This window comes from Colletotrichum abscissum (assembly GCF_030869225.1).
Source record: "Colletotrichum abscissum strain IMI 504890 chromosome Unknown Scaffold_64.1, whole genome shotgun sequence".
NCBI classification, from domain to species: Eukaryota; Fungi; Ascomycota; class Sordariomycetes; order Glomerellales; family Glomerellaceae; genus Colletotrichum; species Colletotrichum abscissum.
The window spans coordinates 144,366-170,150 of NW_026850508.1; the positions used below are offsets into that span (position 1 = coordinate 144,366).

Here is a 25,785-nt window from a genome sequence, read left to right on the forward strand (position 1 = left end):
GCAGTCCCAGTGTCCGTGCCTGCTCAGACACTACCTACTACCTGGTGCGGGGGGCGGCGCACACTTGTTTCCTGAGCTTGATGGTTTGTTGGGGAGAGCTGGAGCTCTTACCTAAGGTAAGGTGCCGAGCACCGGTTTAACCCATCCATTCTCATTACCTTTGTCGGGGATGGCGACGGGAGCATGTCAGCACCTGCCGCGACATTTCCATGTCTACATTTTCTGGTGGTAGTGAGACCAACCCAGCGAGGAGGAATTACCCAGGCCTTGGTAGATCTGAATCACACGTCCATCTGGATCAAGGAAAAGCGAATGGCAGCGAGCAATGGGGTGCGAAACCTTCCATGTCATCCCTTGTTGGGCTTTTTGGCTCGTGATTGTGGAACAAGTATTTCACCACATACAACTTGGTCATGTTTAGGAAAGAGTGCAATCAGCATCCCTTTTCCCCTACAAGAGGTCATGGGGGTTGGCCAGTTGGCGTCGCTTCAAGAAATAGGAGTCCCTTCTAGCAATACGAATTACTCTTTTTATTTCAAAGGTACTCGATACACTCTCATGCCCCCGGGAAACCGGTATGCCCTCCTCGCTTATCCTATAAGCTAGAAAACGCCAAAAAATAGTTCATGCTCACATCCTAGCCGGACATCGACAGAGTAGAGAATTGATGAGGGTTGCGTGAAAGGAGGCAGTATCTCAACCTCCGCCCTCGTCTCTTTTGACCTCCCCTCCGTATTCTCTGTTTCTTGCTTGGGGAGGCTTTTTTTTGCATAAAACACAACACCAAGACGCCTTCGTCAATCCTGACCCGCACACGTACAGTACTCACACATCATCCACGCCATGGTTCCTCAAACCCCCGTACCGCGCCACCCCTGGAATTTGGCCATATCTCTCATCTGCTTCTTCTTCACTCATCCCTTCTTCCTCTTTGCGTAGGGGGAAAAACGATAAAAAGACTACCGCTTGGCATTCCGCGTCTTCCAATTATCCTTGATCCCCTTAGCCGCCTCCGCAAGATCCTTCTCCGTAACCCGGTCCTCGATACTCTCCATGACGCTCTTGATGGTAGAAATGTGATTCGCCTCCGACTTGTCGTCGCGAAACCGGATAATCCGCCACCGGCCCAGGTCGTCCTTGTGACACTCCACGATGCGGTCGTTGAGCGGGTCCCCGAGTCCCTTCAACACCTCCCACTCCTCCTCGGTAATATGCACCTCGTCAAAGAACTGATACCGCCCGTCCCCCATGAAGCTCCACAGCTCCGCCCGCGGCACGGCCTCGTAGTCCACAAAGGGGCCCTCGGCCTCCTCGTCCCCTTCCCCCGGCTGCACCGTGGGGAACGTCATCCGCAGCCGGCAGTCGACCGTGTTCTCTTCCGGCGGCTTCCACTTCAAGATGTGCGGGTCGGTGCCGTGCTTGTACTCGCTGCTGACGCACGTGAAGATGAGCCCGTCGTTGCCGTGCCTCAGCTTGGGCAGGATCTCGCGGAACATCATCTCGATGCCGTAGCTCAGCTGCATGGCCTTCATCTCCACCAGGAACGGCTGGAAATCCCGCTCCTCCGGGTACTGCTTGAACAAGTCCCGGTAGGGCTTGTAAATGTTCTCATTGAAGTAGGCGAGCCGCTTGTCGAGCGTCCGCGACATCAGGTCCTGTCCGTCCAGCACGAGGCAGTCAAAGACGAGAAACCGCGGCTCCTTTGTGCCCTTTCCCGTGTCGTCCATGACCAGCTCGCCGTCGATGAGCGTGCGCGTGTGGAATTTGGTCAGGTCGTCCTTGCGCGGGAAGTGGAAGCTGCTGTTCTTGATGAACCAGTAGTCGTTTTTCCGGTCGATTAGGTAGTGGATCTCCCGGCCCTCGTCTTCCGTGAGGTATAGCAGGTACCGGATGCCGTCTGACTTTTCGCAAACATAGTAGCTGTTGTCGCGCTCGCGAGCGCGTTAGTTGTCAGCGAAAAGAGTTGCGAATCACTAATTCCTCCCAGCCTCCGTTTATCATGGTTCCGGTAGCCAAAGGCATTCGCCGAATAAACGTGTGCAGAGGCTGGAGCCTGTATGAACGGCGCGACAAGGAGCACTCACTCTCTATTCCGTAACTCATCGACGTGTTTCCGCGCGAAACTGACGGGCTGCGCGCCGGGGAAGCTGGTCTGGTTGCGATGCAAGAGATTGGCGACCTCGCGGCGCAAGTCGAACAGCAGTTGACCGTCGGCCTTGATGCCCGGTTCTGCGATCGAGGCAATCGGGCCCTCGGGAGGCGGACCCTGTACGCCATCCATGGTTGCGGATGGACCTTTTTTTCTGGTGTTGCGCAAAAGGGGGAGAGAAGGAAGCACAAGTCGGTTCCGGTCCTCCGTTGGTCTAGGTAGCCTCGCGACACCAAAGTCTCGGAGCTTTATCGGCCTCTTATCGATAAGGCACAGAGATAAGACCGTCCGTGCATCAACACCGTCTCCGTGGTCTCTCAGAATTCACATCCTGGATAAATGAGCTCTTCACAGGATTCGAAGGCTCTGCCTAAAACAGATACCTCTTACAGCCTCATCGACAAGGCTTGCGAGAGAGGTACAGCCGCTCATTGAGGCCAACTCTGTGACCAACGAGGCCAAACACTGGAAAACGTGACGTATTTCGAGTATAGTACTTTGAACTGAGTTGATTAATTGCCTTTCACTATCCCATGACTTTTACGAATGTCGAATCCCTCGTAAACGCCAAATGAGTCTTGCTTGTCCCACGTCAGCCACCCGATAGACTCAACGCCTCATCAAATTATTGGAAACAGCTCGAGGCCTCTGAGCCTTGTCTGTTTTGATATCATTGCGCGTTTTCCCTTTCTCCCTAATGAACCAAACATACCCTCAACTTTCGTCAATCTTGGCGACCTCGGCTTTGGCATCCTCCCAGGTCTCCTTGTTCTTCTTGGCCCACTCAATTTGGCTCTTGGCATAAGCCAGCTGTGATAAATCGGGTCAGCACGGATTCGCTCCTAGTACTGTACTGATCAATCAACTTACCATGTAACGACGAAGGTCCTCTTCCTTCTCTCCCTGGAATCTCTTCAAGTCCTTCAAAATGCTTGCGCTAGCCTCCTTCACATCATGCTCAGAGACCACTTTGGCTTGCTCAAGCTGCTCGATGCTCTCCCTTGTCTTTCCAATCATGTCACGACGAGTTCTCTCGGGGTCGACGTCAGCTACACCTTGAATAGCGTGACGAATCGGTCCGAAAATCTTGTTCGTGATTGAGTTGCTGCTCGCGGCCTTCTTATGGCCTGGAGTTGAGTTGCTTCTCTGCGGGACACCCTGGGTCGCGGTCGGGACCGGCTCGCCATGGGTAGGAGGGAAGTCGGAGTCGATGGAAGCTGTGTCTTCGGCACTGCCCTCGCGCTGATGGTGTGATGTGTTAGCCTCTCTAAGGCTTGTAGACCGCTTCGGCGCTGGCGCAATTTGCTGGCTGCTGCTGAGATATTGCTCGATGCGCTTGGCCTCTTGCTCGCTGCGCTCTAGTTGGTCCAGCAGCGCAATCTTCTTGCTGAGTTCGTCGCTAGTCTGCTCTTGCTGCACCCGCTTGAGCACCCTGTACTTCAGCACGCTGCGAACAACACCTGCGAACTGCGCATTCTCTCGCATAGGCTCTGCGAAACTGGCACCGAGAGATCCAGAAAGCTCCTCAGTAGCGATGTAGGAGGAGTCGGCCGCCTGTCCCACTCTCTCGAGGGCAGGGCCCAAAGAGGGTGCCTGTTCTGATAGCGCGAACGCATTAAACTTGGAGCCCAGTTCGCAAAGATCGGCGGCCAGTGCAGACAGGTGGCTCAGGGTCCGACGGTTGACCTTCTCCATGGACCCCGACAACAGTTGCTCCAGTTCCTTGATCGATGCCTCATATGTGATGAAGTAAGGGTCAAGTTCTTGCTCGCTCAGGGTGTGGCTGTCGGGAGGGAATCGGCCAAAGACATGGGACCCAGTTCCAGCGATCGCGCCGGGATCGACACCAGGGCCGCCCGTCGTCTTGAGCTTAGCGGAAGCTGATGGTACGGGAAGGAAGTTGTGAGCAGGTGTAGGGTTCGCAGGATCCAAAGGTGGCGCCTTCAGGACTGACTTGGGCACTGAGGCGACTGGATGAGAGTGAAGGACCTCACTCTGCGATAGATCAGCTACCGGATCACTGTGGAGAAGATCTTTTCAACTTACCCAGCTAGCATTGGGGTCCAAGAATCTCCACCAAACACCGTCTGTTCGGATCTCCTCCATGCGGCGGCATCGATTCAGGAACACGGCAAGCATGCGCTTGCGCAGGTCGATAATCTGCTGATCTTGCTTTGCGCTCGTAGGGTTCGCGGCGTAGTCTGCCATGGTATGCTTCTCGGGGATTGGGGGTATAATCAGGGTAGGATGCAGCCGGGTCAATGCCTCACGCAAAGACGCGAATTCCGAGTATCGTCGGCGCACTTCGAGGTTCTATGAAACAGTCAGTACCCCAACTATCGAGGGAGCGATCCATCGCACAGCCACATACGCCTGTCCGGATGGTGTAGACAATGTATTTTCCACCGCTCTCCGCGCTCTTTCCTGCATCCGTAATGAGAATAGTCATGCTCGGATTCTCCCAGAGGATCTGCTCGACGCGGCTTTCGTAGCCGCCGGGCTTGGGGCGCGGGACAAGATCGCCTCTGTCTCTAGCAATCGGCTCATTGTCGCTGCTCTCAGCTTCGCTGTCTGGGAGGGTATGGGAGCGATTCTGAGGAGCCTCATCGCTTGTGGTCGACGGGGTCTGAGGGATGTCGAATCGCTGGTCTAGAGTCTCCCAGTCGGCATCAGTACTGTCTGAAGAATCATCCAGATCTATGGTTTCCATCATTTTCCGAAATCTTCAAAACGACGAGGATTGAGCTGGGGTAGAATCGCGACATACACTCACGGGTAGTAGGAGAGGCTGGGTTGGCAGAAGAGGAAGTCAGGCTGTCTCTCCGGTCAAAGCCCTCGGCATAGGGATTATTATCCTCATCGTTCCACATCGTTTCGGTGTCGGATTGGAAGGAATAGCAAACAAAGCTATAGGTCGATATTCAATCGTCCAGAAGGGTTTGCAGTCTCAAACGGGATGCGCAATCGGGGATGCGCAGCTGAGCCGGGAGCTGCGGGGGGGAAGAGGGGTGGGAATGATGGAAGGCACTTGTCTGTCGGCATGCGACAAGCATGCGGTTGATGATCGCAACGTCCGGTTAATGTTGAAAGCTGTCCCAGAAAAAAGTGAAAGGCTTGAGGCTGACGGAATAAAGGTCGGTTGAAAGAGAGTTATGATACGGACAAGCAGACTTGTCGGGCGGCAGCGTGGGGAGAGGTGATCGGGGCTGCGCGAGGTTGGACTAAGGTGAGCTCCAGGGTGCAGCAAGTGCCTTTCCGGCCGGAGTAGCAGGCAATGACGAAGCCACCTCCCCTGGGGGCCCTGCTTCTGCTGCTTGCTGCTTTTGTCATACGCACCCGGACAAGGTATCTCACCTTCATCGCGCACGGGCCAAAGTGACACAGATACCTGTCTTACCAAGTTACCCCTGCTTTACCGCAGTAAACATCCCGCTGGGCTTCTCTGTGCTTTCCAACTCATGCACATCTCGGCATATCTTATGAACCACAGCTGCACAAATCTCTGAATTCCATTGGGCATGGACGAGCCGTCTGTCTGCATTGCTCTACATCCTTGCAGCACATCTGAACCCTTATTCCTAACCCCAATACCTATCTAAATCGGTTCTAAACAAGCTTTGGTGAGGCAAGTGGCCAGGTACACATGCTATTCCACCTATCTTGTCGGGACCAAAACCGCCAGCCCTTAGCCAGAAACCAGGTCGCTGTCTGAAGTGCACGATACTTCGTAAGGTCCGAACCTTGTTCCATAGTCGTTCCAGGGAACCCCATTTTCGTGCATCAACCGTTCTTTTTCGCCGCCCGTTCGTGTCAAAAACACAGTCATAAGTCTTTCACCGTAACCTAGTACGCTCTTCTTGATGGCTTCCTTCGCAGCTGCTCAGGAGCATACTTACCGCCGCCCTGGTGGATTGGTCTCGGAGGAGACGGAGGCGGCGAGTCGTCGCTCAGCGAGTCACTGGTCTCCGTGACATCAGAACAAGACACGTCGAATCTCAATATCAGTCAGCATCCACTTGTCATTCCTTTAACGATTCATTTTCATGTGGCTCACCGAAGCTCTTCAGTTCTACTCGATAATCTCCGTAAGTGCTGGTTGGGACTCGAGCTCTGGTCATGTGTCTTCTCTGTTGTTTTGACCGGGCTGCTTTGAGGATCCGGTACTGGCTTCTTCAGCGCCTCGGCAGAACGTACGGCTGTACCTAAGACGTCTGGATGATCTCGACTAACTTCGCGGACTGCGTTCTCCTTGGGGCTATGTCTATCAACGGATTTCCCCTGCTGCCGCTTTCTATCAATCGTATCAGCTCACGGTTCTAATCAAAGATGAAGAAGTGCTTTACTCTTTGCCCTTGCTCGAGCTGGCTTCCGCGGCCATTGGCGAAGTGACGGTGCGACTAGACGCGAAGCCCACATGATCGCTGGCCAGGTCAGTAGATATCGAGAGCTCAGGCTGAGATGTATCTTACCTATCTTCTTTGGCCGAGGGCTTCTGATCGTTCTTCGTATTGCATAATCTGGCTCCTGCAGCTGATTTATTTCCATTCTTTAGGGCACTGTGTCTCGTCAGCTCTCCATTAATGACTGTAGTTGAGAGATCATACCTCTTAAGGGGCTTGGCGACAGGGCGACTAGGATAAGTTCCAGCAGTTTCGGTGTCTTCGCAGATCGGTATGGAAGTCGGACATGTCTTTGTATTATCACGCTCAGCCTGAACTTGTTTCTTGACCGGAGACTCGGTGGTGGCGGCCTTCCCCTGCGGTTCACATTGAACTTCGCTACCCGAGTTGGCTGGGACTGACAAAGCATCCTGTATAGTTGTAGGAGTGACGTAGTCGTCACTCTGGACAGTGGCAACCGCGGGAGACACTTCAAGCGGTCTCATCGCGTCTGCTCCATGCGCTGCAGTCCTCTTGATCCGCATTTCAGGAGAAGGCGGCGTAGCAACAGATGTCGCTGAGGTCCTCGAATGGTGACTGCTGCGTATGGATGGAGCTCGGGTTGAGTCCGAGTCAGAGCTGGCAATGGTTGACGCTCTACCGACTGGGTTGTTGAACAGACTGAAGAGCCTTCGGGCAAGTGATAGCCTTCTTCGCGGGGGCTGTTGAGAGCGCTGCTCACTTTGCTGAAGGCCAGGCCCCTGTTTCCATGGATAATGAGGGTGTTGCTGGGCTAGAGGATAAGGCTGCGGTTGCTGTTGGTACTGGGCATTGATCGGGAATGCCGGGACTGCAGAGGGCTCTTGAGAGTTTCCAAATGCTTGCGCCCTCATCGGATAGTACTGATTTGCCTGGTTCGCCTGATAAGCCATCGGATAGGGGTAGATCGGTTGAGGTGGTCGGAATGGCATCGGCATTGGCATGGGAAGGGGAACCGGGACTGGCAGAGGAGGAGGTGGAGAAATATGAAGAATTGTCGGATGAGCGATCAATACTTGAGGAGGCTGTTGCGTGCCTGTCAGTCCCTCATGTCTGAAGAAGAAGCGCGAGTGCTGTGACTTGATAGAGGCCGCTTGGCTTCTGGGTCTCGGTCGTCTTCTGGTCCGGACAAGGATGAGGTCACCATCAACCCAATTGTCCTGCTTCTTTTTCGATCGTAGAAAGAAAATCAGACCAAGAAAGAGAGATAGGAATACCACAACAATGGTGACAAGAACCCCAGCCTGCTGTGCTTCACTGAGGCATCCCCATCCAGAACACTGAACTTGAGATCCTGGCGGCACTGGAGATACTGGGGGCAATGGACCGCTTGGTTCCTCAACCTGTCGGTCTGTCAGGAATTTGGTGACCCAACCGTGAACAGAATCCTCCAAAACGCCATCGCTGTCTCTCCCAGCTTTGGGTTGGGGAATGGCCGGCATGGTGAGCCGTAAAGCAGATAAAAGCTGTTTGAAGGGTCGCAATTGTGGTCGAATGCTGGCTTGATACCTCTTTCAGCTGAAATGATAGAGAAGAAAAGACGAAGATAAGTCGATCTCACTTTTCGAGAAAGTAAAATCCTAAGTGAACGGTGGTGTGAAAGAACCAAGTTTGTATGTGGTAGGCTGGGAAGTTGACAGTGAAGGCGCGCCTGCCTCTGTTGGTCAACCAGGGCAACCTCAGTTGCTCCTTACCCCGCTGGCTTATTGAACTGTCCAAAGCCCTATTTCAATCTTTATTCTAAAAGTATCGGCAGTTTAAGCTCGTTCTTCTAGCGAAAGAGTTGTTGTAGGACCAGAAGTTTTCCTCTTTTTTTCTGCCAACAGTGATAAGCCAGAACTCTCACCTCTTTCCCAGTCAACATATGATTCTTATTCGCTTGCACAATGGCTGTGTCATAGAAAAAATATCGACAGAACCATCCGAGAAGTTCACGCATATAATTGCAATAAATCATCTTGACTTGGAAAGCTTGGCTATTTTGTAGGATAACTCATCTTGTAGCAAGTTGATGCATGAGAATGTGTAAGTGAGCATTAAAGTATCCAGTACATATCACAGGGCCCTTAGTTGGCCTGCGACACCTGTACCACGGACATCTCATGGCAGATTGACCAATCAAAACTTGAGCAACGTTGGTCAACAGCTGCGCTGCAAGAGTACCCCCCCTAGCGTCTCTTATGGACCCATATGCAAGGCCGACTGAGCAGGCGTGGCAGGCAAGTGCTACGCGACGGATTGATCTTTCTCAGCCTCATCCCAGCTTCCCCCGAATTTCTGGATTGCCTCACTTTCCATCCACTTCATCACCAAACTTATCCGAGGCATGTCATAGCCTCCCATCCGCCAAAATGTCAGTCCTCAGGAACGGCGCGATGAATGGCACCAATGGCGCAGCCAGCGCGCCAGTCAGTAAGCGGTTCTCTGACATCCCAGCCGCCATCGACGTCCCGGTTCAAGGCGAAGCCGAAGACGAAGCCGTCGAAATCGATCTTCTCGAGCTTTTCGATGATCCTACCGAACTTTGCACCCTTTTCGAAAACGAACGCGCCGCTCGAACCTACTGGATGACCGTTGCATTGGCCTACGCCAAGCAGAAGAAGATTGACCATGCTATCGAGATGCTGGTCCGAGGTGGAAACGCGATGCGCGACAACAACCCCAGAGAAAAGCTTAGCATGATTGGATGCCTCTGCTGGATGTATCTGTGGAAGAGTCGCGAAGCGCCCAGAGTGCCGCCCGATGGCGAGCTGGCTTCCGAAGCCAAGACGAAAGAATATTACCTGCAACTGGCGACCTCTACGCTAAACGATGCGTCGCGCATCAACCCGGCGTACCCTCCTCTGTTCCTAGCTCGCGGAGTTCTGCAGCTGCTTAGAGCGTCTCTGCAGACCCCTAAGGCGACAGGTCACGGGCAGGTGGACTCTGAAAAGGCGGACTTGTTGCGATCAGCACTCAAGGCTTTCGAAGACGCCATCCGAGTATCGCAAGGGAAGAATATGCTCGCTGTAATGGGCAAGGCGCGAACCTTCTTTTCACTCGGAAAGTATCCGGAGTCCCTGGCAAGCTACCAAGAGGTTCTGCAGAAGATGCCAAACTTCGTCGACCCCGATCCGAGGATAGGCATTGGCTGCTGTTTCTGGCAGTTGGGCTTCAAGGACGATGCTAAACTTGCTTGGGAGCGATGCATCGAGATCAACCCCGAGCACAAGGTTGGAAACATTCTTCTCGGTCTCTACCATCTTGACGCCAGCAGCCGCATCCCTACGAACAGTCCCGAGTTCCTGCACCTATACAAGAAAGCAATGACCGAGTACACCCAGAAGTCTTTCAAGCTCGACAAGAACATGCCGCTGACATGCGCTACCTTTGCCGGCTACTTTCTGTCGCGCAAACAGCTCGGCACTGTAGACTCGCTCGCACACAAGGCCATTCAGTACACCGACGTTAATGCGATCGCAAGTGACGGCTGGTATCTCTTGGCAAGAAAGGAGCATTACACTGGCGACCCAGAACGCGCCAGTGACTTCTACCGCCGAGCTGACGATGCGCGTGGCGGTGCCGAGCGTGGCTACATGCCTGCGAAGTTCGGTGCTGCCCAGCTAGCAGTGCTCCGAGGCGATCTCGGTGAGGCGAAGCTGCGGTTGGAGAAGATGATTCAGCAGTCCAAGAACCACGAAGCTATGATCTTGCTGGGCACTTTGTACGCGGAAGAAGTCTTCGCGAACGAAGACGCGGATGGCAAGGAGGATAAGTCGGCCGAGATGAAGAAGGCGATTTCACTTCTAGAGAGTGTGCGAGGTGCTTGGAAGGACAGCAAGAAGGGGATGTCTCCAGACGCTGCGGTCTTGTTAAATCTTGCCCGTCTGTACGAGCATGAGTTCCCCGAGAGAGCTCAGCAGTGTCTTCTTCAAGTTGAGGCGCTAGAACTCGACCAAATTCCAGAGGAAGAACGTCCCACTGGAATCGAAGATGAGGCCGAGAACCGCGCAGCTCTTCGCAAGTTCCTTCCCCCGCAGCTTCTCAACAACATCGGTTGCTTTTACTCGCAGTCTGAGAAGCACGAACAGGCCAGCGAGATGTTTGAGGCGGCTCTGGGTGCTTGCATGAAGATTGGCGAAAAGGACCAAGAGATCGACACGGATGCTTTGGTCACCACGATTAGCTTCAACCTTGGTCGAAGTTACGAGTCACAAAGTATTTACGACAAAGCCACCGAAGTATACGAAGGTTTGCTGAAACGCCACGACGATTATACCGACGCCAGGACCAGACTTGCGTATATCAAGCTCCGTAGGAACCCCAACAAGGAGGGACCTGACGCCGTTGCCAAGCTGTACCAAGAAAACCCTCAGGATCTCGAGGTTCGAGCCTTGTACGGCTGGTACATGGGCAAGGTACACTCTAGAAAGCGCCCACACAACATCAACGAGGACCACGAATTCCGTCATTACAAACACACACTACAGAACTACGACAAGCATGATCGCTATGCCTTGGTTGGCATGGGCAACTTGTACCTGATCCAAGCTCGAGAGATGCGACGTGAAAGCGACAGTGACAAGGCCAAGAGGAGCGCCACATACAGCAAAGCGGTCGAGTTTTTCGAGAAGGCCCTTTCTCTGGATCCCAAGAATGCGTACGCAGCACAGGGTATTGCCATTGCGTTGGTCGAGGACAAGAAGGATTACAAGACGGCCTTGGGTATTTTCGTCAAGATTCGGGACACTATCAAGGATGCACATGTCTACGTCAACCTGGGCCACATCTATGCCGAGCTCAGGCAATACTCCAAGGCCATTGAGAATTACGAGGTTGCTTTGTCGAAAGAGGGCAAGGGTAACGATCCCGTTATTCTCGCCTGTCTGGGTCGTACTTGGCTCAACAAGGGCCGATCCGAGAAGCTCCTGGACGCGTACCACGAGGCGCTCAAGTACGCACAAAAGGTAAACAACCGTCTCCAGGCAATCTTATCTACAGCTTCTAACATGATTTGTAGGCACTTGAGGCAGCACCGGAACAGGTTCACTACAAGTTCAATGTAGCCTTCGTTCAGATCCAAATGGCAACTACCGTTTATGCCCTCAACGAGAACCAGCGGACATTGGTGCAACTTCAAGAGGCTGCAACTGGGCTTGAATCCGCAATCTCTGCTCTCGACGAGATTGCAAACCATCCACAGACTCCTTACCCCAAACACGACGTCGAGCAGCGTGCGAACATGGCTCGCAACACTCAACGCAAGCAGCTGGAGAGAGCCATCGCTAGCCAAAAGGAGTACGAGGAGAAGAACAAGGAGAAGTTGCAAGCCGCTCTCGAGCAGCGTCAGGCCGAGCTCCGGAAACGAGAGGAGGAACGCCAACAGGCTCTCGACAAGCAACGCGAGAGACAGGAGAAGATTAGAAGGGAGAGAGAAGAAATCGCGGCAAGGGACAGAGAGATTGCAGAGCGTCGTGCCGAGGAGGAAAAGGCCCGACAGGAGGCCGAAATGACAACCGACAGCGAGACTGGCGACAAGGTCAAGAGGAAGAAGAAGGCGGCACCAAGGGGCGATGGCGAAAGCCGTCCCAAGAGAGGATCACGCAAGAAGAAGGCCACCGAGACGGACGGCGAAGACTCTGGCGAGGAACGCCCAACAAAGAAGAAGCGCCGCCTTACAAAGAAGGAGTCTACGGTGAACAGCAAGTATAAGTCTGCCGAGATTATTGTCGACAGCGATGACGAGGATGAGGACGAGGATCCCTTGGACCGTGCAGAGAGAGCACTCGAAAAGGCCAGCTCTCCTCTTTCTGACGCTGAAGAAAAGGGCGGCGATGACGATGACAAGATGGAGGTTGACAACAACAGAGACGCCGATGAGGAGGACGACGAGGATGGAGGTATCAGTAGGCGGCAGCAAAGCTCACGGTCCAGGCGGGGCAGGGTCATTGAGAGCGACGAGGACGAGGACGAGGATGAAGCCCCAAAGAAGAATCGAGCGGGCGCAGACTCCGATGATGAGGCTGACAAGACACAACCCGCTGCAGACACCAGCATGGCAGATGCTGATGATGACGACGAGGAGTAGAGAAAGCTCGGAGTTGCCCGAAGGGGTTGCCCATTCATTTTGAGGCGACAGTAGAGTATTCCAAGAGTATTCATTCGACCTGGGAACCGGGGATCTCCAAAATTGCGTCTATTCTGGCGGTTTGTAGTATTAAGTATGATAGGATAGGGAATTACACAAAAAATGGCACATGACTTGAAACTTATCCGGAACTCTAAAGACTACCATTTTGCCCACTTCGGCGAACAGTCGGCCGAACCTGGAGTGTGCAGCTATCTATTTAACCTGCCTGAGCATATCCGGACGTCGACCAGGGGTTTCGATAGGGTGCCTCCATATCCGACTAAATCATCGGCCCTACAATGCATTCACACGTGTATCCGTACGAAGCTAAGGTAAGTAGGGTAGGGTACCCCGCGTGGGTGGATCGGAGGAGATGAATTCGAACTTAATCCCAGAAATTCCCAGCAAGCTGTGAGAAGCTACGCCTGAGCTGCCCGGGTGGTTGGGTTACCTTCACGTAAAACTTGCCTTGTGAGGTATTACTTTAGGTTGCGAGGGAAGGTCGAAGTCGGAGAAACAAAAAGGGGTCTACGGCAAGATAAGGTGCGGAGCCGCAAGGAACGCACGCGGCACTGCCGTCCTGCCGCCTTAGGGCCCTTAAGCGGCTTATCCGGGGCTGCGGTCTGTATACAAGGAACCACGGCTCGTAGATATATAAAGTTGGGCAAAGTTTAGGGCGAAGGTTCATATTCCCGTCTGGCGTCGTTGAGAAGTAGCAACAAGCTTTCAAGGAGGTTGGTTAGTGTTACACTGCCACGCCGTATACTGATTGATCTATCTTGGGGCAGATGGAAGATATTTCCCGAACGAGTATAAGAGAATACCCTCCCACCGGAACAGCCATCTCAACAAGCCGGTCGGATAAAGCTGGTGAAGAAGAAGAAGAGGAGGAGGAGGAGGAGGTTCGGCTGAAGCGGTTGAACTTCGGGGCGAGGAGAGATAGGGTTCGGACTTGTTTGCGACTAAGGCAAGGCAATGTGAGGCAGAAAGACCGAGTCGTACCAAGAAAAAGGAAGAAGAGGATAGGCCAGAAGGGAAGAATTATTAGCAAGTGTGGTTTGACGCATGTCGTCGGAGCTGTCGTCGGAGAATCTCCCGTGACGGTAGATCAGACGGAGGTGTGGGAGGCGATAGGCAAAAAGCGGACAACGCATCCGCGAATAGAGAGAGGTCGTGTGCGTCCTCGTGTGTGAAGAGGAGTCATGGTTGAAGGAACAACGTGGTCCTCCTTACTCTCTCTTGTTTTGCGCGGGAAGTTGGAACTCATAGCCCCTCCTTGCATTTCCAGACATTGTCCATCTGGAGGCTTGGCATTCTGGGAGAACGGCACGGCAGCGACCACGGGGTATCGAGTAAGGTAGGTACTGAGAAGGAAGTAAATGACACCACTTGGATGAGAGTGGCAATGTTAAGCACCCATTCTCTGCTCAAAGTTCGCCCAAGCTGTGTGGCCATCCTGGGGATCGTCTCATTGTGTAAGTGTGCGCGAGTTTTACGTACCTTGAAGGTAAGGTAGCTCTAGCTTGTCTGGGTTGGGTTGGATGGTTGGCTTTCGTTGGACGGATAAGTTGTAATAGGTTTGTAAACCGGATGGTAAGCTTAGTCGGACAGAAAACTCACAAGAGGCACATGGCACATGAACATCCATCACAAAAAAGAAGGTCCAAGACTCTCCAATACTCCAATAGCTCTCCAAATAAAGAAGGGGTCGGCAGCGCCCCGATCTACAATTTTAGCGAGAGTTTTCCCGTCCGCCTATCTTACCCGCTAACCCAACCCGCGCCCCTGGGATGGGGCGTGGAGTTCGCTCTTTCTCTTCGCCTGTATTATTTGCAGACACACACACACACGCATACACACGGCACACGCAGCACCACACCACACCATACCACACCTCGAAAACCCCAAGAACGAACGGATACTTCGCCGCGGGGCACACACATGGACCATGGTTCCAAGAACAATCCGCACGGCGCGGGGGGAGCCAATGGTATTTCTCCCAGACTTTACAGCGAGAATTGAGCTCCTTTCAGGCCAATTCATTGGTCCGTCCAGCGCGCACCACCACCACCATTACTCTCCGCGGACCACCACCCACACACCATTGAGCCGTCGAACGCGCACCTTAGCAAACGCAGTTAATTAGCACGATTAGGTGGCCGTCCACCCCGCGCGGGCAGCAAGTAAACTCGGGACTGACTCCAAGGAGGACCAAGGGCCACCACCCGCATGCGGCGCTTGCATGCACCGGCCTGTCATCGAGAGGGACGATCTTCCGCACCGTGGCCCACACACGCACGACGTTTCGTGTCCCGCCTTGGTTATTGCCAGTGTCTTTCGACCACCTTGTTTTGTCTGACTTGGATCCAACTTGAGAGACAGAGCGAGACCAAAGAGAGAGCGAGAGAGGGGGCGGGGAAAGACAGTTGCGCCCCCGGGCTTAGGTCGACTGTGGCCCGGGTTGAGAGGATGTAGGTATGTATATAAGTCAGAGCGAGGAGCTTCCAGGCGCGCAATCCTTTTCTTGAGCTTGCAAGCTAGTTCTGGTGTGTTGCTCTGTCTGCCCTGCGCTCCTCTACTCTGTACTGAGCATATCTACTGTCCCACTTCCTTCTTTCTTCTTCCCCCCCTTCTCTCCTTCTTTCACACCCAATTGCAATCTCTCTAGGTAGACTGACTTTCAACAGCCCTGTCAGACTGGTTTTCGGTATGGGTTCGATCACTCTGAACAACGCCAGCAGAGCCTGGTGGAAGGATGCTGTCATCTACCAGATCTACCCCGCCAGCTTCAAGGACGGCAACGGAGATGGCCTCGGCGACGTCCAGGGCATGATTGACAAGGTTGATTACCTCAAGGACCTGGGCACTGACATCGTATGGGTCTCGCCCATGTACGCCAGCCCTCAGGTCGATATGGGCTACGATATTTCCGATTACCAGGACGTCCACCGCCCCTACGGCACCGTCCGCGACATGGAGGTCCTCATTGAGGAATGCCACAAGCGCGGTATGAAGCTCATCCTTGACCTCGTCGTCAACCACACCTCGGACCAGCACAAGTGGTTTCAGGAGTCGAGATCCTCAAAAACGAACCCCAAGCGGAACTGGTACATCTGGAAACCTCCTCGTTACGCCGAGGACGGCACCCGTCTGCCTCCCACCAACTGGCGAAGCCACTTCAGCGGTAGCACATGGGAGTGGGACGAGCCCACGGGCGAGTATTACCTGCACCTCTTCGCCAAGGAGCAGCCCGATCTCAACTGGGAGAACGAGGAGACGCGCGAGGCCATCTACGAGAACGCCATGCGCTTCTGGCTCGACAAGGGCGTCGACGGCTTCCGCATCGACACGGTCAACATGTACAGCAAGGGCGTCGACTTCCGCGACGCCCCCATCATGAACAAGAACGCCTACGAGCAGCCCGCCTACATGATTTACTGCAACGGCCCGCGGATACACGAGTTCCTGCGCGAGATGAACGCAAAAGTCCTCAACCACTACGACACCGTCACCGTCGGCGAGCTCCCCCACACCCCGGACCCGAAACACGTCCTCAAGTTCATCAGCGCCGCCGACCGCCAGCTCGACATGGTCTTCCAGTTCGACATTGTCGACCTCGGTCAGGGCGTCGGATACAAGTACCAGGCCCAGAAGTGGACCTTGCCCGAGCTGAAGCGCATCGTGGCGAAGTGGCAGCAGTTCATCGAGGGTACCGACGGCTGGACGACGGCCTTTTGCGAGAACCACGACCAGGGCAGGTCCGTCTCGCGCTGGGGCAGCGACTCGCCCGAGTGGCGCGAGACGTCGGCCAAGATGCTGGCGCTCATGATGTGCTCGCAGACGGGCACGCTCTTCGTCTACCAGGGCCAGGAGATCGGCATGACCAACGTCTCGCGCAGCTGGGGCATCGAGGACTACAAGGACATTGAGGCGCTCAACTACTACGACGACATCAAGAAGGAATTTGGCGAGGGCAGTGACATGCTGAAATACGTCATGGACGGCATCAACCTGCTCGGCCGCGACAACGCGCGCATCCCGATGCAGTGGGACGACAAGCCGTACGCCGGCTTCACGGACAACAAGAACGGCGCGTGGATGCGCGTCCACGACGAGTACCGGTCCATCAACGTCGCCAAGCAGGAAAAGGAACCGGGCTCGGTGCTGAACTTTTGGCGCGAGATGCTGAAGTTGCGCAAGGAGGAGGGCGAGCTTCTGACGCACGGCGCGTTTGAGCTGTTTGACGTGGAGAACAAGGAGACGTTTGTGTATAAGAAGACGCGCGGGGGCCGGAGCGCCGTCGTGGTGTTGAACTTCACGGGTGAGGAGCAGGCGGTCGAGGTCCCCGGCGAGGGCGCCAAGATCCGGGTCGGAAACTACGACGATGTCAAGGAAAGAGTTGCTTCCGAGAGCGGCAAGACGGTCTTGAGGCCCTGGGAGGGACGTTTGTATCTGCAGGGTTGAAGCTGTGTAAGCATGTGGTTCTTGGATATACCTCCTGAGTTATAGGGTAAAATGGTTTGGTGGAACAAGGTCTAGTGCAGATTTGCGGATTGCGCTATTTTGATTGATGGTCTATAGAGAGATGATCGGCCTACTGTGGCTAGAACTTTTTGGGATTTTTGTTGTTCAGGATATCAAATGAAGCTATTCCCAACTCCTCAAGACTGCCTCTTTGTACCTTTTGGGGTCGCTAAATGAATCAATAGCCCCCAAAGTTGGGGTAAGCTCCCTTGCAGTGTCCGTGCTCCCCCTCTGTCGGCTCCCCGCATGCGGTTGCATCTCCACACCATCTTTAATCCTCCAACATCCATCCAACTTCCCCCAACACGTACTTTCTCAACCAAAGTTTGCCTGGAGAGCCGATCCAAACAAATTTTCGGTGGAAGAAGGAACTGGCTGATTCATAGCCATTTTCAAACTGCGATAAAGAGACTTTTATCGTATGATTATGCTGCTTTTGGCACTCTTGAAAGCTACTGCGCTTAGTTCCGGGAAAGATGGATTGTGAAGTGTGTATAAGAGCGTCAGAGAAAAGGAGGAACCCAAGGCGGTGTCTTGCATGGACAAAGTACGCCGAGCTAGATACCCTTCTAATTTTCCAAAGCCATATGCTTTCACATCATTCTGTTAACCAAGTCGGCTGGCTTTTCTTTCTTCTTGCTTACAGTCTGGCAAACTAATGCCCTTCATCCTTGTACAGATTGGCGTTGCATGGCATGCTTGAAAGCCCGCAAAGGAGGTTTGTCGTTTCGACGGAATATCTATCCAAAGCCGACTTTCAACCACGTTTGAGAACCTACGAGGTGCTTTATAACATGAGATCGAGATGAGACCCCATGGAACTAGGTCTTTCAGTCGAGATCACTTGAGGAACTCTATTGCTTGATTCTAGAGGATCATGTTCATTTCGGCTTCCTCTTTGGTGACGGTCTCGCATCGTGTGGAAAACACGTGCCACGTTGGGCAACATTGACCGTTGCCAGCATAGTTAAGAACGCGAGCGTATCGTTTGATTTCACTTGAAAGCCGGGTATCGTCGATGTCGAGGAGATCCTTGCCACAGTGAATCCTGAAAAGCCTCCCTTGTCAAGGTTGAGGACTGGACAAGGGCTGTCTTTTGGTTCTACATTATTCGATGTTAAGAATTCCCAATCTCCGCTCTAGTACCAGTCACGATCCACTTATGGCCTTATATAATGCTACGAATACGTGCGAGCGCTTAAGCAATGATGAGAGGTATCTATGATAAATAGCTTCTCACTTCTCCTATCTCTCGAACTTCCTGCTTCCCATCCAACGCACCACAGCCAAGATGCCTTCCCTCAGTCAAAGCTTGGCCCTAGGGTACGTCATCGTACTCCAGGTGCTCTACCTCTCCTTCGGCACCAGAGGAGGAATCATCATCGACCTCATTCTGGCCGCTTTTATAGCAGACCCCGTCACCGCTGGAATCTGGCTCATTGCCTCCGCCATCAGCCCTCGCACCAGCAAGACCGTCCTCCCTGGTCGTTCTATCGAATACTACATGACCTTCAAGCATCCGGCAAATGTCAAGTACCGCGGCAAGAGAAGGATCCCGATGGCTACCTTCTGCCAGATGCACCTCGATGGAGAAGTTAAGATGAACGGAGATATCCACCCAGCCCACGAGAGACTCGATCTAGGCATACTCCGCGGCTTCCTGGGACCCCGGATGGTGTACACTTCAGGTCTCGTCCGCGACACCAACAACCAAGAGTTCCTCGAGGAACTCGAGAACAATAGACTCGGCGTCATCTGCGAAAAGAACCACCTCAATCCGTACGACAGAGTCCTCAGCATCGGCTACGGGTGGGAAGCGTTCGCCAACTACGCCCGTCGTATCTTCCCTCACGTCTCATTCACTGGTCTCAATCACGTCGCCGAGTACACCAACATCGCTCCCATCAAAGGCGGCTACGAGAAAATCGTCTGCACGTATCTAGCCGAGCACAAAGGCCCCGGCAACTTCATGGCTCTGCACAATGGCCCCGGCGAGTACTCAAAAACTTTCAAGCACATTCACGGCCTGCTCGCCGACGACGGCATCTTCTTCCTCAAGGTCGCGGGCGGTAATGAGTCCTGGCAGTACGAGGATCTCATATGGAGACTCCTGATGGCCAAGTACGTCTACTCCGACGCCGTCCCTTATGCCTCGCTCGCATCCTTGATCAACCAGCTCGAGACCGCCGGCTTCAGAGCCAATAGTGTGGAAAACGTTGGTCGCCACTACTCTGAGACGGTTCGGAAGTGGTACGGTAACTTTGTGCGAAATCGAGAGGCTCTGATGGCCATGTATGGCCCCAAGATCTACCGGGTGAGTTTCCTTGCACAGCTCTCTTTCTCTCCGTCCTCTATGTTTTTGTCTCAAGGTGGATGACATGCTGACATCCAGTCTACCTTTTTAGACATTCGAGTTCTTCCTGGCTTACCTGGTCATCATCTTCGGTCAAGGCAGCGCCAACACTTACCAGATTGTCGTCACCAAGAATCCCAGTTCTGTCGACCGAACCAAGTCTGAGCCTGTAGTTGAGAAGTCTTCTTGGGATCTCTGCGAGTAGCTCCGTGGATCTTCCTTCCTTCAATTCAAATTCAATAGATCTTTTCATCTCTCGGAATTATGGGTTTTCATGAGGAAGCGGTATTCTGGGAGTTATTAAGGAAATCGGGTCAAAGGGTGGGACACAGAATGAGACAGGACACCTGAAATCACCATGGTCAATATCATGAGAGTAGCAAGAGGTAGTGCCCTGGTCTACTCCCATGAGAGTTCGGACACAGTCAGTTACTGAGTGTTGACAAAATGGATGGCTGTGAGGAACAACAATGATGAATGATGTGGCGCGGGACGTTATACAGCGTTAGACTTATTCCATCGCTTCGCCAAGAAATGCAAGATGCGGTCGCCTTCACGTATAAATTCTACACTACTTAGAGACTCGGCGGCTTGCAACACCTCCAAAGTTCAAGTAAGTGGAAGGGATCGATCAAATTTCTCACTAGCAAGGGGGAAGGGGGAGGCGGAGGCGATTCAAGATCTGGTTTCACAAACTTTTCAAAACGCACAGCACCAAACGGACCTTATAGTGTCAAAATCAAGTGAGGACCGAGTGACTGGTCGAGAGGATGTTTGCGCTCCAGCAGATGAGGAAGAAACATAAAGGCAAACACCACGAGAAGGTGTTTGTGCTACCCTCCCTCTTAGAGAAGAGAAATTAGCACAGCTCGGATCAAACTCTCGATCGAACATACCACAAACAGCCCTTCCATCAAACTGTTCCGCCTCACATGGCCGCTGTTCTCTCTGGGAGAGGAACAAAGACGCATGGCCAAAGCTGCGAATAAAACCAAGGGCAACCCCTTTTCGCCAGCCTCCGCCTCGACTTCCCATCTTTCTCGTCACATCTTCATTTCTTCCCACTTGCCACATCATCACGTCGCCTTCAACAAAACCACCTTCTCGTTAACTCGGTTAAAATTTCTGTTGGTTAGACTTCCGACGATGCAGACCCTCTCGATTCTGCTTCTCGTCGTTGCGGCCAGCATACCGACGGCGGAAACCTTTGGGTTCTGGCGTCCTCATCTACTAGAACTGTCGACACAGCTAGGAGTCAACGACAGCATTCCCGCGTTACCAAGGGCAAACCGATGGCCACGGCCGCAGCTGACGCCGGTATTCATAGATTCAAATACCATCGCAAAGAGATCTGAGCAGAGGGCCCCTACCACGGCAGTGACCCTAGGCCTAAACACCTGCGGCTTATTCACACTCTCTAAAGAGACAGGTCTGGGTTAGTGTTTTCTTTTCTTTGATCTCCACGTCAAAACACCAATCTCGAAGCCGGTAGACAAAATCACCAATCGAGGATCCCGGTATTTGCGGTATGCTGATGAACATCTCTCTCGGCTGCCTCAGTGATACGATCACGCACTTGCGATGAAGACACCCGCTGCACCATTCAGAATGATTATTTAGCCTGTGGAGCGGCCCTAGCAACCGCTTGTTTGCCTCACGGTCACTCCATGTGCAGTCCATTTCCATCTCAGACTCGCGGAAGGGATACAATGTGCTGGTACGTCCCCGCGTTCCCCGAGGAAACTTGAAATGTTGCCTCACCCCTTCTTCTCTGGCGGGGGATGACGACACTGACGGTGTCTGGAAAATCCATAGTACGTCAACGAACAGCTTCAACGGGGAGTGCCAGGAGTTCCGCCGGAAAGAGGGCACCCAAGACAAAACACTCTGGGGATGTCGCGAGAAAGGCTTGCCATGGGATCCCCTCGTCTACCTGTATACCGCATCGACCAATTTGCTTCCTCCGGCTCCTGCTACCACCACGTCTTCTCCTTCTTCTTCAGCAGATACGCGAATCACGTCCGTGCCAGGCTCCTCCTCGACAGTCTCAGACGACACGTCAACACCATCCGTGCCATCAAGCCCGACGCTTTCGACAGCCTCCTCGACAAGCGCACCGACGCCGGAACCTTCCAACGGCGGTGGCGGCGGCGCTGCTCCATCCAGCGGTAATCAGACGGGTGCCATTGTCGGCGGTGTCCTCGGCAGCGTGACCATCCTCGCCATCGCCGGCTGCGTCGCCACATGGCTCGTCGTGAGAAGAAGAAGAGCTTCGTCGGTCCGGGGAGAGTCGAGAGGCGGTGGTCACGTCTCGCCGTCTCCCAGCCACGAGCTCGCCGGCGACCAGCCGTGTGTGTCTCCGATAAATCAGAAAGAGGGAGAGCAGTGGAACTATCAGCCCATGTCACCCACGTCGCCCGCGTCCTCGTCTGCTCAGCATCGGGATGTTTTTCAGGCGCCGGCGAACGATTCGATAGGAAGCGCGATGAAGCCGGCTGAGTTGGGCTGAGTTGAACTGCTCGACGATGTGGCGATCTTCAATGTTTCTCTAGCATCTGGTTCTACGCGAAAGGCCCTGGCGGGCCAAGGGGTCTGATGGAAATGAGTTATCATTTTTTTCTCTTTTGATATGAGTGTTCGTCCTGCGAGCAGATATGCCACTGTTCAGAACTTAATAACGATTGTCTACCAAATGTTACATCGCATCTCACCGGTATTGATGTCGGATTCAGCTGTACGCATATAATGCTTTGAACATCCCATGGAGAAAGTTCTTATAGATATCTCCCAGATGTGCAAGGTCTAGCCATGTTGAGTGAGTCAAGAACTAATTGCAAGCTCTTTGAGACCGGTAGCATGATGACTTCCGACGGCTAGAGCACACCTCGTGTACTCGCCTGATTCTAATTATTGCTATTTCAAGAGCCCGTAACTGTAGCCCAAGGCCTCGATAGCCATTCATGAGGCTCGGAACCATGCAACATAGTAGATATATTTCGCCCTTGAGACCCTCAACCAAATGTTTGCGTGGAATAAGGGCAGAGGAAGCGATGAGGTGAACAAAGAGACGCGATTCCCTCTCGTTTTGGGTCACAATTTGAATACAAGCAAGGGCAACCCACTTCGCTTGTGTCTTTCGTCGTACATGTTTGCTCCTACCTCGACCATTTCTATTCCAGTTTTAGCCATCTTTGAACCTCAAAACACCCCAAGTCGGTCCTAACATAGATGCCAAGAACCTACTGACTTATATGACCAAAGACAAAATGCCCTTCTGCGCATCTCCTCTTCGAAATGGCCCGCCCGTTCCTGAAGGCACGTACGTCTCTTAGCCTCTCCATTGCTTGCTCCCCTTTCGTTCTTCGATATGAGAGGCCACTCTGTTCTACTCGCTCTAGCCGGCACCCTTCTGTCTCTAACGACAGCGGACCCCATCGCCCTCGCCATCGTCATGCCGACAGAGAGCGCAGCTCCCCCGCTTGACAGATTGACAAACAGCGGCCCGCTGGACCAACAACGATCTGGAATCCGGGCCACGAGACAAGTCATCTCAGAGGGCATGGGAAAGGAGACGTGCGGGTTCTTTAGAACAGGGGGAGGTTAGTTTCCTCCATCATGATCTTGAAATTACCTGCTTGGACTTTTCTCCCCCAGATTCTGCCTTCTCTCCTGGGAGAGGAGAGGAGGTGGCATGGGATGGGTTCAGATTAGGAGATGAATAGAAGGAACCAGTACTGACGCGAAGCCTATCAACCTGTTCTCAGAACTCGCATTAGTCACCTGCACAGCCGGCACAGGAACCTCCAGAATCGCATGCCACAACACGGGCAGGTGGCTCTGCGGAAGCCTCTACTCGACCTGCCTAGGCCCCGCCGAACGAATCTGCAGCGGCAAGACGCAGAATGGGGAGAGGACGCTCTGCTGGTATGTCCAACTAGCCCCATTTCACCACTTCAACCCCCCCCTCCTTCATCTTCGTCCAACAAACCATCCCCTTTTCTCTCTCGATGCAGTCCCATCTCCACACACTAACACAACCTCCCCTCTTCAAGCAACACAGAAAGCCCCGTCTGCGGCACCCTCCTCCGCGGCTCAGGCGAAAGCCAGAGAACGGGCCTAGCCTGCTTCGGCGCCGACTTCAAGACGAAATCCATCCAGACGCTCGCGTCCAATACGTGGCCGACCTTTATCACGGACCCGCTACCGCCGTCATCGTCAACATCGTCGGCGTCTTCGCCTTCGGCTACGTCCAGGCCCCAGATCGCGTCTGCGAAACCCTGCGCTACCCCGACGACCGCCACACCCTCGGCGTCTCCGACGAGCAGACCGATCAAGACGTCAACGTTTGGGATCCCTGATCCCTCGCCTTCGCCTGCGATGGCCCTGGGACAGTCGGCATCGGTGGGCAATGGACGGAGCGGCGTCGTTCGGGGGCTCGGTGTGCTGGCTTTTGCGATGCATGTGGCTTGGATTGGTTTGTGAAGGAGTTCCAGGGCATGGGGGCAGTCTAATATATATCAGCAGACCTGATGGGTTAGAATGAGCAAAATCGTTGAATCAAAAGAGAAAAATAAGAAGAAGAAGAATCATCTTTCCATTTGGTAGTGCCGCTTATGCCATGCCCCCTCGTAACCGATTCAGAGATGGAGCCCCCTTTGTTGTCCCAACGCCCCTGTATACATGTTGCCAAAAACGTTCTGATTCTTCGCAAAAACAAGTGCTAGGCCTTTTCACACCTACCGCACCTTACGCCTCAAAACCTCAGCTTGGGCATCACAAACACCAAGAGGATCAAGGCGACCATGAGCCCGTACACCCAAGCATACAAAATCATCCTCCCCCACCATCCTTTCCCCTCCGTCATCTTCCGCAGCGTGCCCATCCGCCGGCTCGCGGCGTCCATCGACCTCTCCGTCTTATCCATCCCGTCCGCCGCGCGCGACACCACGCCCTTGTCCTGCTCGAGTGTGCTCGAGAACTTCTGCGAGCTGGCCTTGAGCGCGCCGGCCATCTTGAGGATCGACTCGGAGAGCGCGTCCTGCTCCGCGCGCTGGTGGTCCAGGATCGCCTCGGCCGTCGCCGTCGACGACGCGGGCCCGGAGGCCGAGGACTTCGTGGTGTTGGAGCGGCGGGAGGCGAAGAGGGCTGCGCGGGCCGTGGCTGTCGTTGTCGCTGAGGGCGAATCTGGGCGGGCTGGGCCGCGGGAGCGGAGGGTCTGCGTTGTTGTCGTGCCCGCCTCGGGGGTTGTGTGTGTCTGCGGCGCAGGTGATGGTTCTGTTGCTGATCGTGCTGGCGCCGTTGGCGCCTCTGACGGTTCTCTGGGGACAGCCGTCACTGGTGGAGGCAGTTCCGGTATTTCTGGTTCATCGTCGTCGTCTTCGGGGGTGTTGTCTGTGGGTATATCTGTTGACCGCGAGTCCATGCTCTCGCTCGGTGTAGGAATGATATCGGCCAGGACGTCCTCTCCATCTGAACTGTTGTCATCCTCATCCTCGTGTAACTGTTGCGCGGGTGTCAGCAGCGACAACATGGAACTCGTCGCGCCCTCACTCGGTCTGCGGGCCATCAAAAAGAGCGCACCTGTTCGAGATCATGCATCCTGTCCACCAGTCTCTCGAGAAGTTCGCGTTTACGGTTGAGATCGACCTGCATATCCTGCCGCCGGGAGAGCAGCTTGACGTGCAGCGCCTCCTGCTCAACTCTGGTAAGAAGACCCCGGGCATATTCGAGGTTCTGTGAAAGATTCCTGGTGAGCATAAAAGCACCGCGCTGTATTGGCCTTTCTTTAGGAGATCCCATACCGAGTTCAATCTCGCTCGCTCAAATTCGCTAGCCCGTAACCTGCGCTCGCGGCTCTGATCGGCATGCAGGATCGCATGGTCAAGTCGTCGCAGGAGTTGGTTGAGCTCGGCCGCGCCCTTCTCGGGGGTTGCGCCGCCGGCGGTAAATGGTGACGCCGATGATAATCGAGCCATAATGTATTCTTCTGGGGTTCCTTCACTTAGGCTCACGATACTTCCGGGGGGGGAGTTCGATTTCGGTCGGGTTTTGTAGAACCGGGGATTGTTGGACATGTGTCTGGAAAGCTGATGATGTCGTCGCAAAGTCAAGCCACCGTGGCTGAAGCTCACCCCTCCAAGTGCCGGGCGCACAGGCCACACTCAAACACGTCGATCCCAAAAAGTGGGCTTCCTCTGCCCTTCCGTGTAAGTGAAGCAACATCTGAGAACTG

At 53.9% G+C, this 25,785-nt stretch overlaps 10 protein-coding genes across 10 annotated transcripts; 5 read left to right on the forward strand and 5 right to left on the reverse strand.

Annotated features, from left to right (window-relative positions):
- Positions 1 to 183: 183 nt before the first annotated feature.
- CABS01_15263 (uncharacterized protein) lies at positions 184 to 606 on the forward strand (the record flags this gene model as incomplete). The annotated part of the gene is made up of 1 exon (XM_060548599.1): positions 184 to 606. One exon carries the CDS (start codon positions 184 to 186, stop codon positions 604 to 606), a length of 423 nt encoding a protein of 140 aa, XP_060392012.1.
- Positions 607 to 959: 353 nt separating this feature from the next.
- Positions 960 to 2,281, reverse strand: CABS01_15264 (mRNA capping enzyme; the record flags this gene model as incomplete). The annotated part of the gene is made up of 2 exons (XM_060548600.1): positions 960 to 1,920; positions 2,085 to 2,281. The coding sequence occupies 2 exons, from the start codon at positions 2,279 to 2,281 to the stop codon at positions 960 to 962; spliced, it is 1,158 nt and encodes a 385-aa protein (XP_060392013.1).
- A 582-nt stretch (positions 2,282 to 2,863) lies between these two features.
- CABS01_15265 (PX domain-containing protein) lies at positions 2,864 to 5,019 on the reverse strand (the record flags this gene model as incomplete). Its single annotated transcript, XM_060548601.1, has 5 exons — positions 2,864 to 2,959; positions 3,020 to 4,144; positions 4,196 to 4,462; positions 4,521 to 4,846; positions 4,917 to 5,019. The coding sequence occupies 5 exons, from the start codon at positions 5,017 to 5,019 to the stop codon at positions 2,864 to 2,866; spliced, it is 1,917 nt and encodes a 638-aa protein (XP_060392014.1).
- A 973-nt stretch (positions 5,020 to 5,992) lies between these two features.
- CABS01_15266 (uncharacterized protein) lies at positions 5,993 to 8,009 on the reverse strand (the record flags this gene model as incomplete). Its single annotated transcript, XM_060548602.1, has 4 exons — positions 5,993 to 6,143; positions 6,204 to 6,440; positions 6,493 to 6,570; positions 6,619 to 8,009. The coding sequence occupies 4 exons, from the start codon at positions 8,007 to 8,009 to the stop codon at positions 5,993 to 5,995; spliced, it is 1,857 nt and encodes a 618-aa protein (XP_060392015.1).
- A 909-nt stretch (positions 8,010 to 8,918) lies between these two features.
- On the forward strand, positions 8,919 to 12,634 carry CABS01_15267 (tetratricopeptide; the record flags this gene model as incomplete). Its single annotated transcript, XM_060548603.1, has 2 exons — positions 8,919 to 11,513; positions 11,567 to 12,634. 2 exons carry the CDS (start codon positions 8,919 to 8,921, stop codon positions 12,632 to 12,634), a joined length of 3,663 nt encoding a protein of 1,220 aa, XP_060392016.1.
- Positions 12,635 to 13,939: 1,305 nt separating this feature from the next.
- CABS01_15268 (uncharacterized protein) lies at positions 13,940 to 14,131 on the reverse strand (the record flags this gene model as incomplete). The annotated part of the gene is made up of 1 exon (XM_060548604.1): positions 13,940 to 14,131. One exon carries the CDS (start codon positions 14,129 to 14,131, stop codon positions 13,940 to 13,942), a length of 192 nt encoding a protein of 63 aa, XP_060392017.1.
- Positions 14,132 to 15,385: 1,254 nt separating this feature from the next.
- On the forward strand, positions 15,386 to 17,140 carry CABS01_15269 (alpha amylase; the record flags this gene model as incomplete). The annotated part of the gene is made up of 1 exon (XM_060548605.1): positions 15,386 to 17,140. The coding sequence occupies one exon, from the start codon at positions 15,386 to 15,388 to the stop codon at positions 17,138 to 17,140; it is 1,755 nt and encodes a 584-aa protein (XP_060392018.1).
- Positions 17,141 to 18,491: 1,351 nt separating this feature from the next.
- On the forward strand, positions 18,492 to 22,062 carry CABS01_15270 (cyclopropane-fatty-acyl-phospholipid synthase; the record flags this gene model as incomplete). The annotated part of the gene is made up of 3 exons (XM_060548606.1): positions 18,492 to 19,514; positions 19,606 to 19,754; positions 21,369 to 22,062. The coding sequence occupies 3 exons, from the start codon at positions 18,492 to 18,494 to the stop codon at positions 22,060 to 22,062; spliced, it is 1,866 nt and encodes a 621-aa protein (XP_060392019.1).
- Positions 22,063 to 22,920: 858 nt separating this feature from the next.
- CABS01_15271 (uncharacterized protein) lies at positions 22,921 to 24,035 on the forward strand (the record flags this gene model as incomplete). Its single annotated transcript, XM_060548607.1, has 3 exons — positions 22,921 to 23,152; positions 23,330 to 23,477; positions 23,606 to 24,035. The coding sequence occupies 3 exons, from the start codon at positions 22,921 to 22,923 to the stop codon at positions 24,033 to 24,035; spliced, it is 810 nt and encodes a 269-aa protein (XP_060392020.1).
- Positions 24,036 to 24,306: 271 nt separating this feature from the next.
- Positions 24,307 to 25,627, reverse strand: CABS01_15272 (synaptobrevin; the record flags this gene model as incomplete). The annotated part of the gene is made up of 3 exons (XM_060548608.1): positions 24,307 to 25,053; positions 25,134 to 25,286; positions 25,355 to 25,627. The coding sequence occupies 3 exons, from the start codon at positions 25,625 to 25,627 to the stop codon at positions 24,307 to 24,309; spliced, it is 1,173 nt and encodes a 390-aa protein (XP_060392021.1).
- Between the last annotated feature and the right edge of the window lie 158 nt (positions 25,628 to 25,785).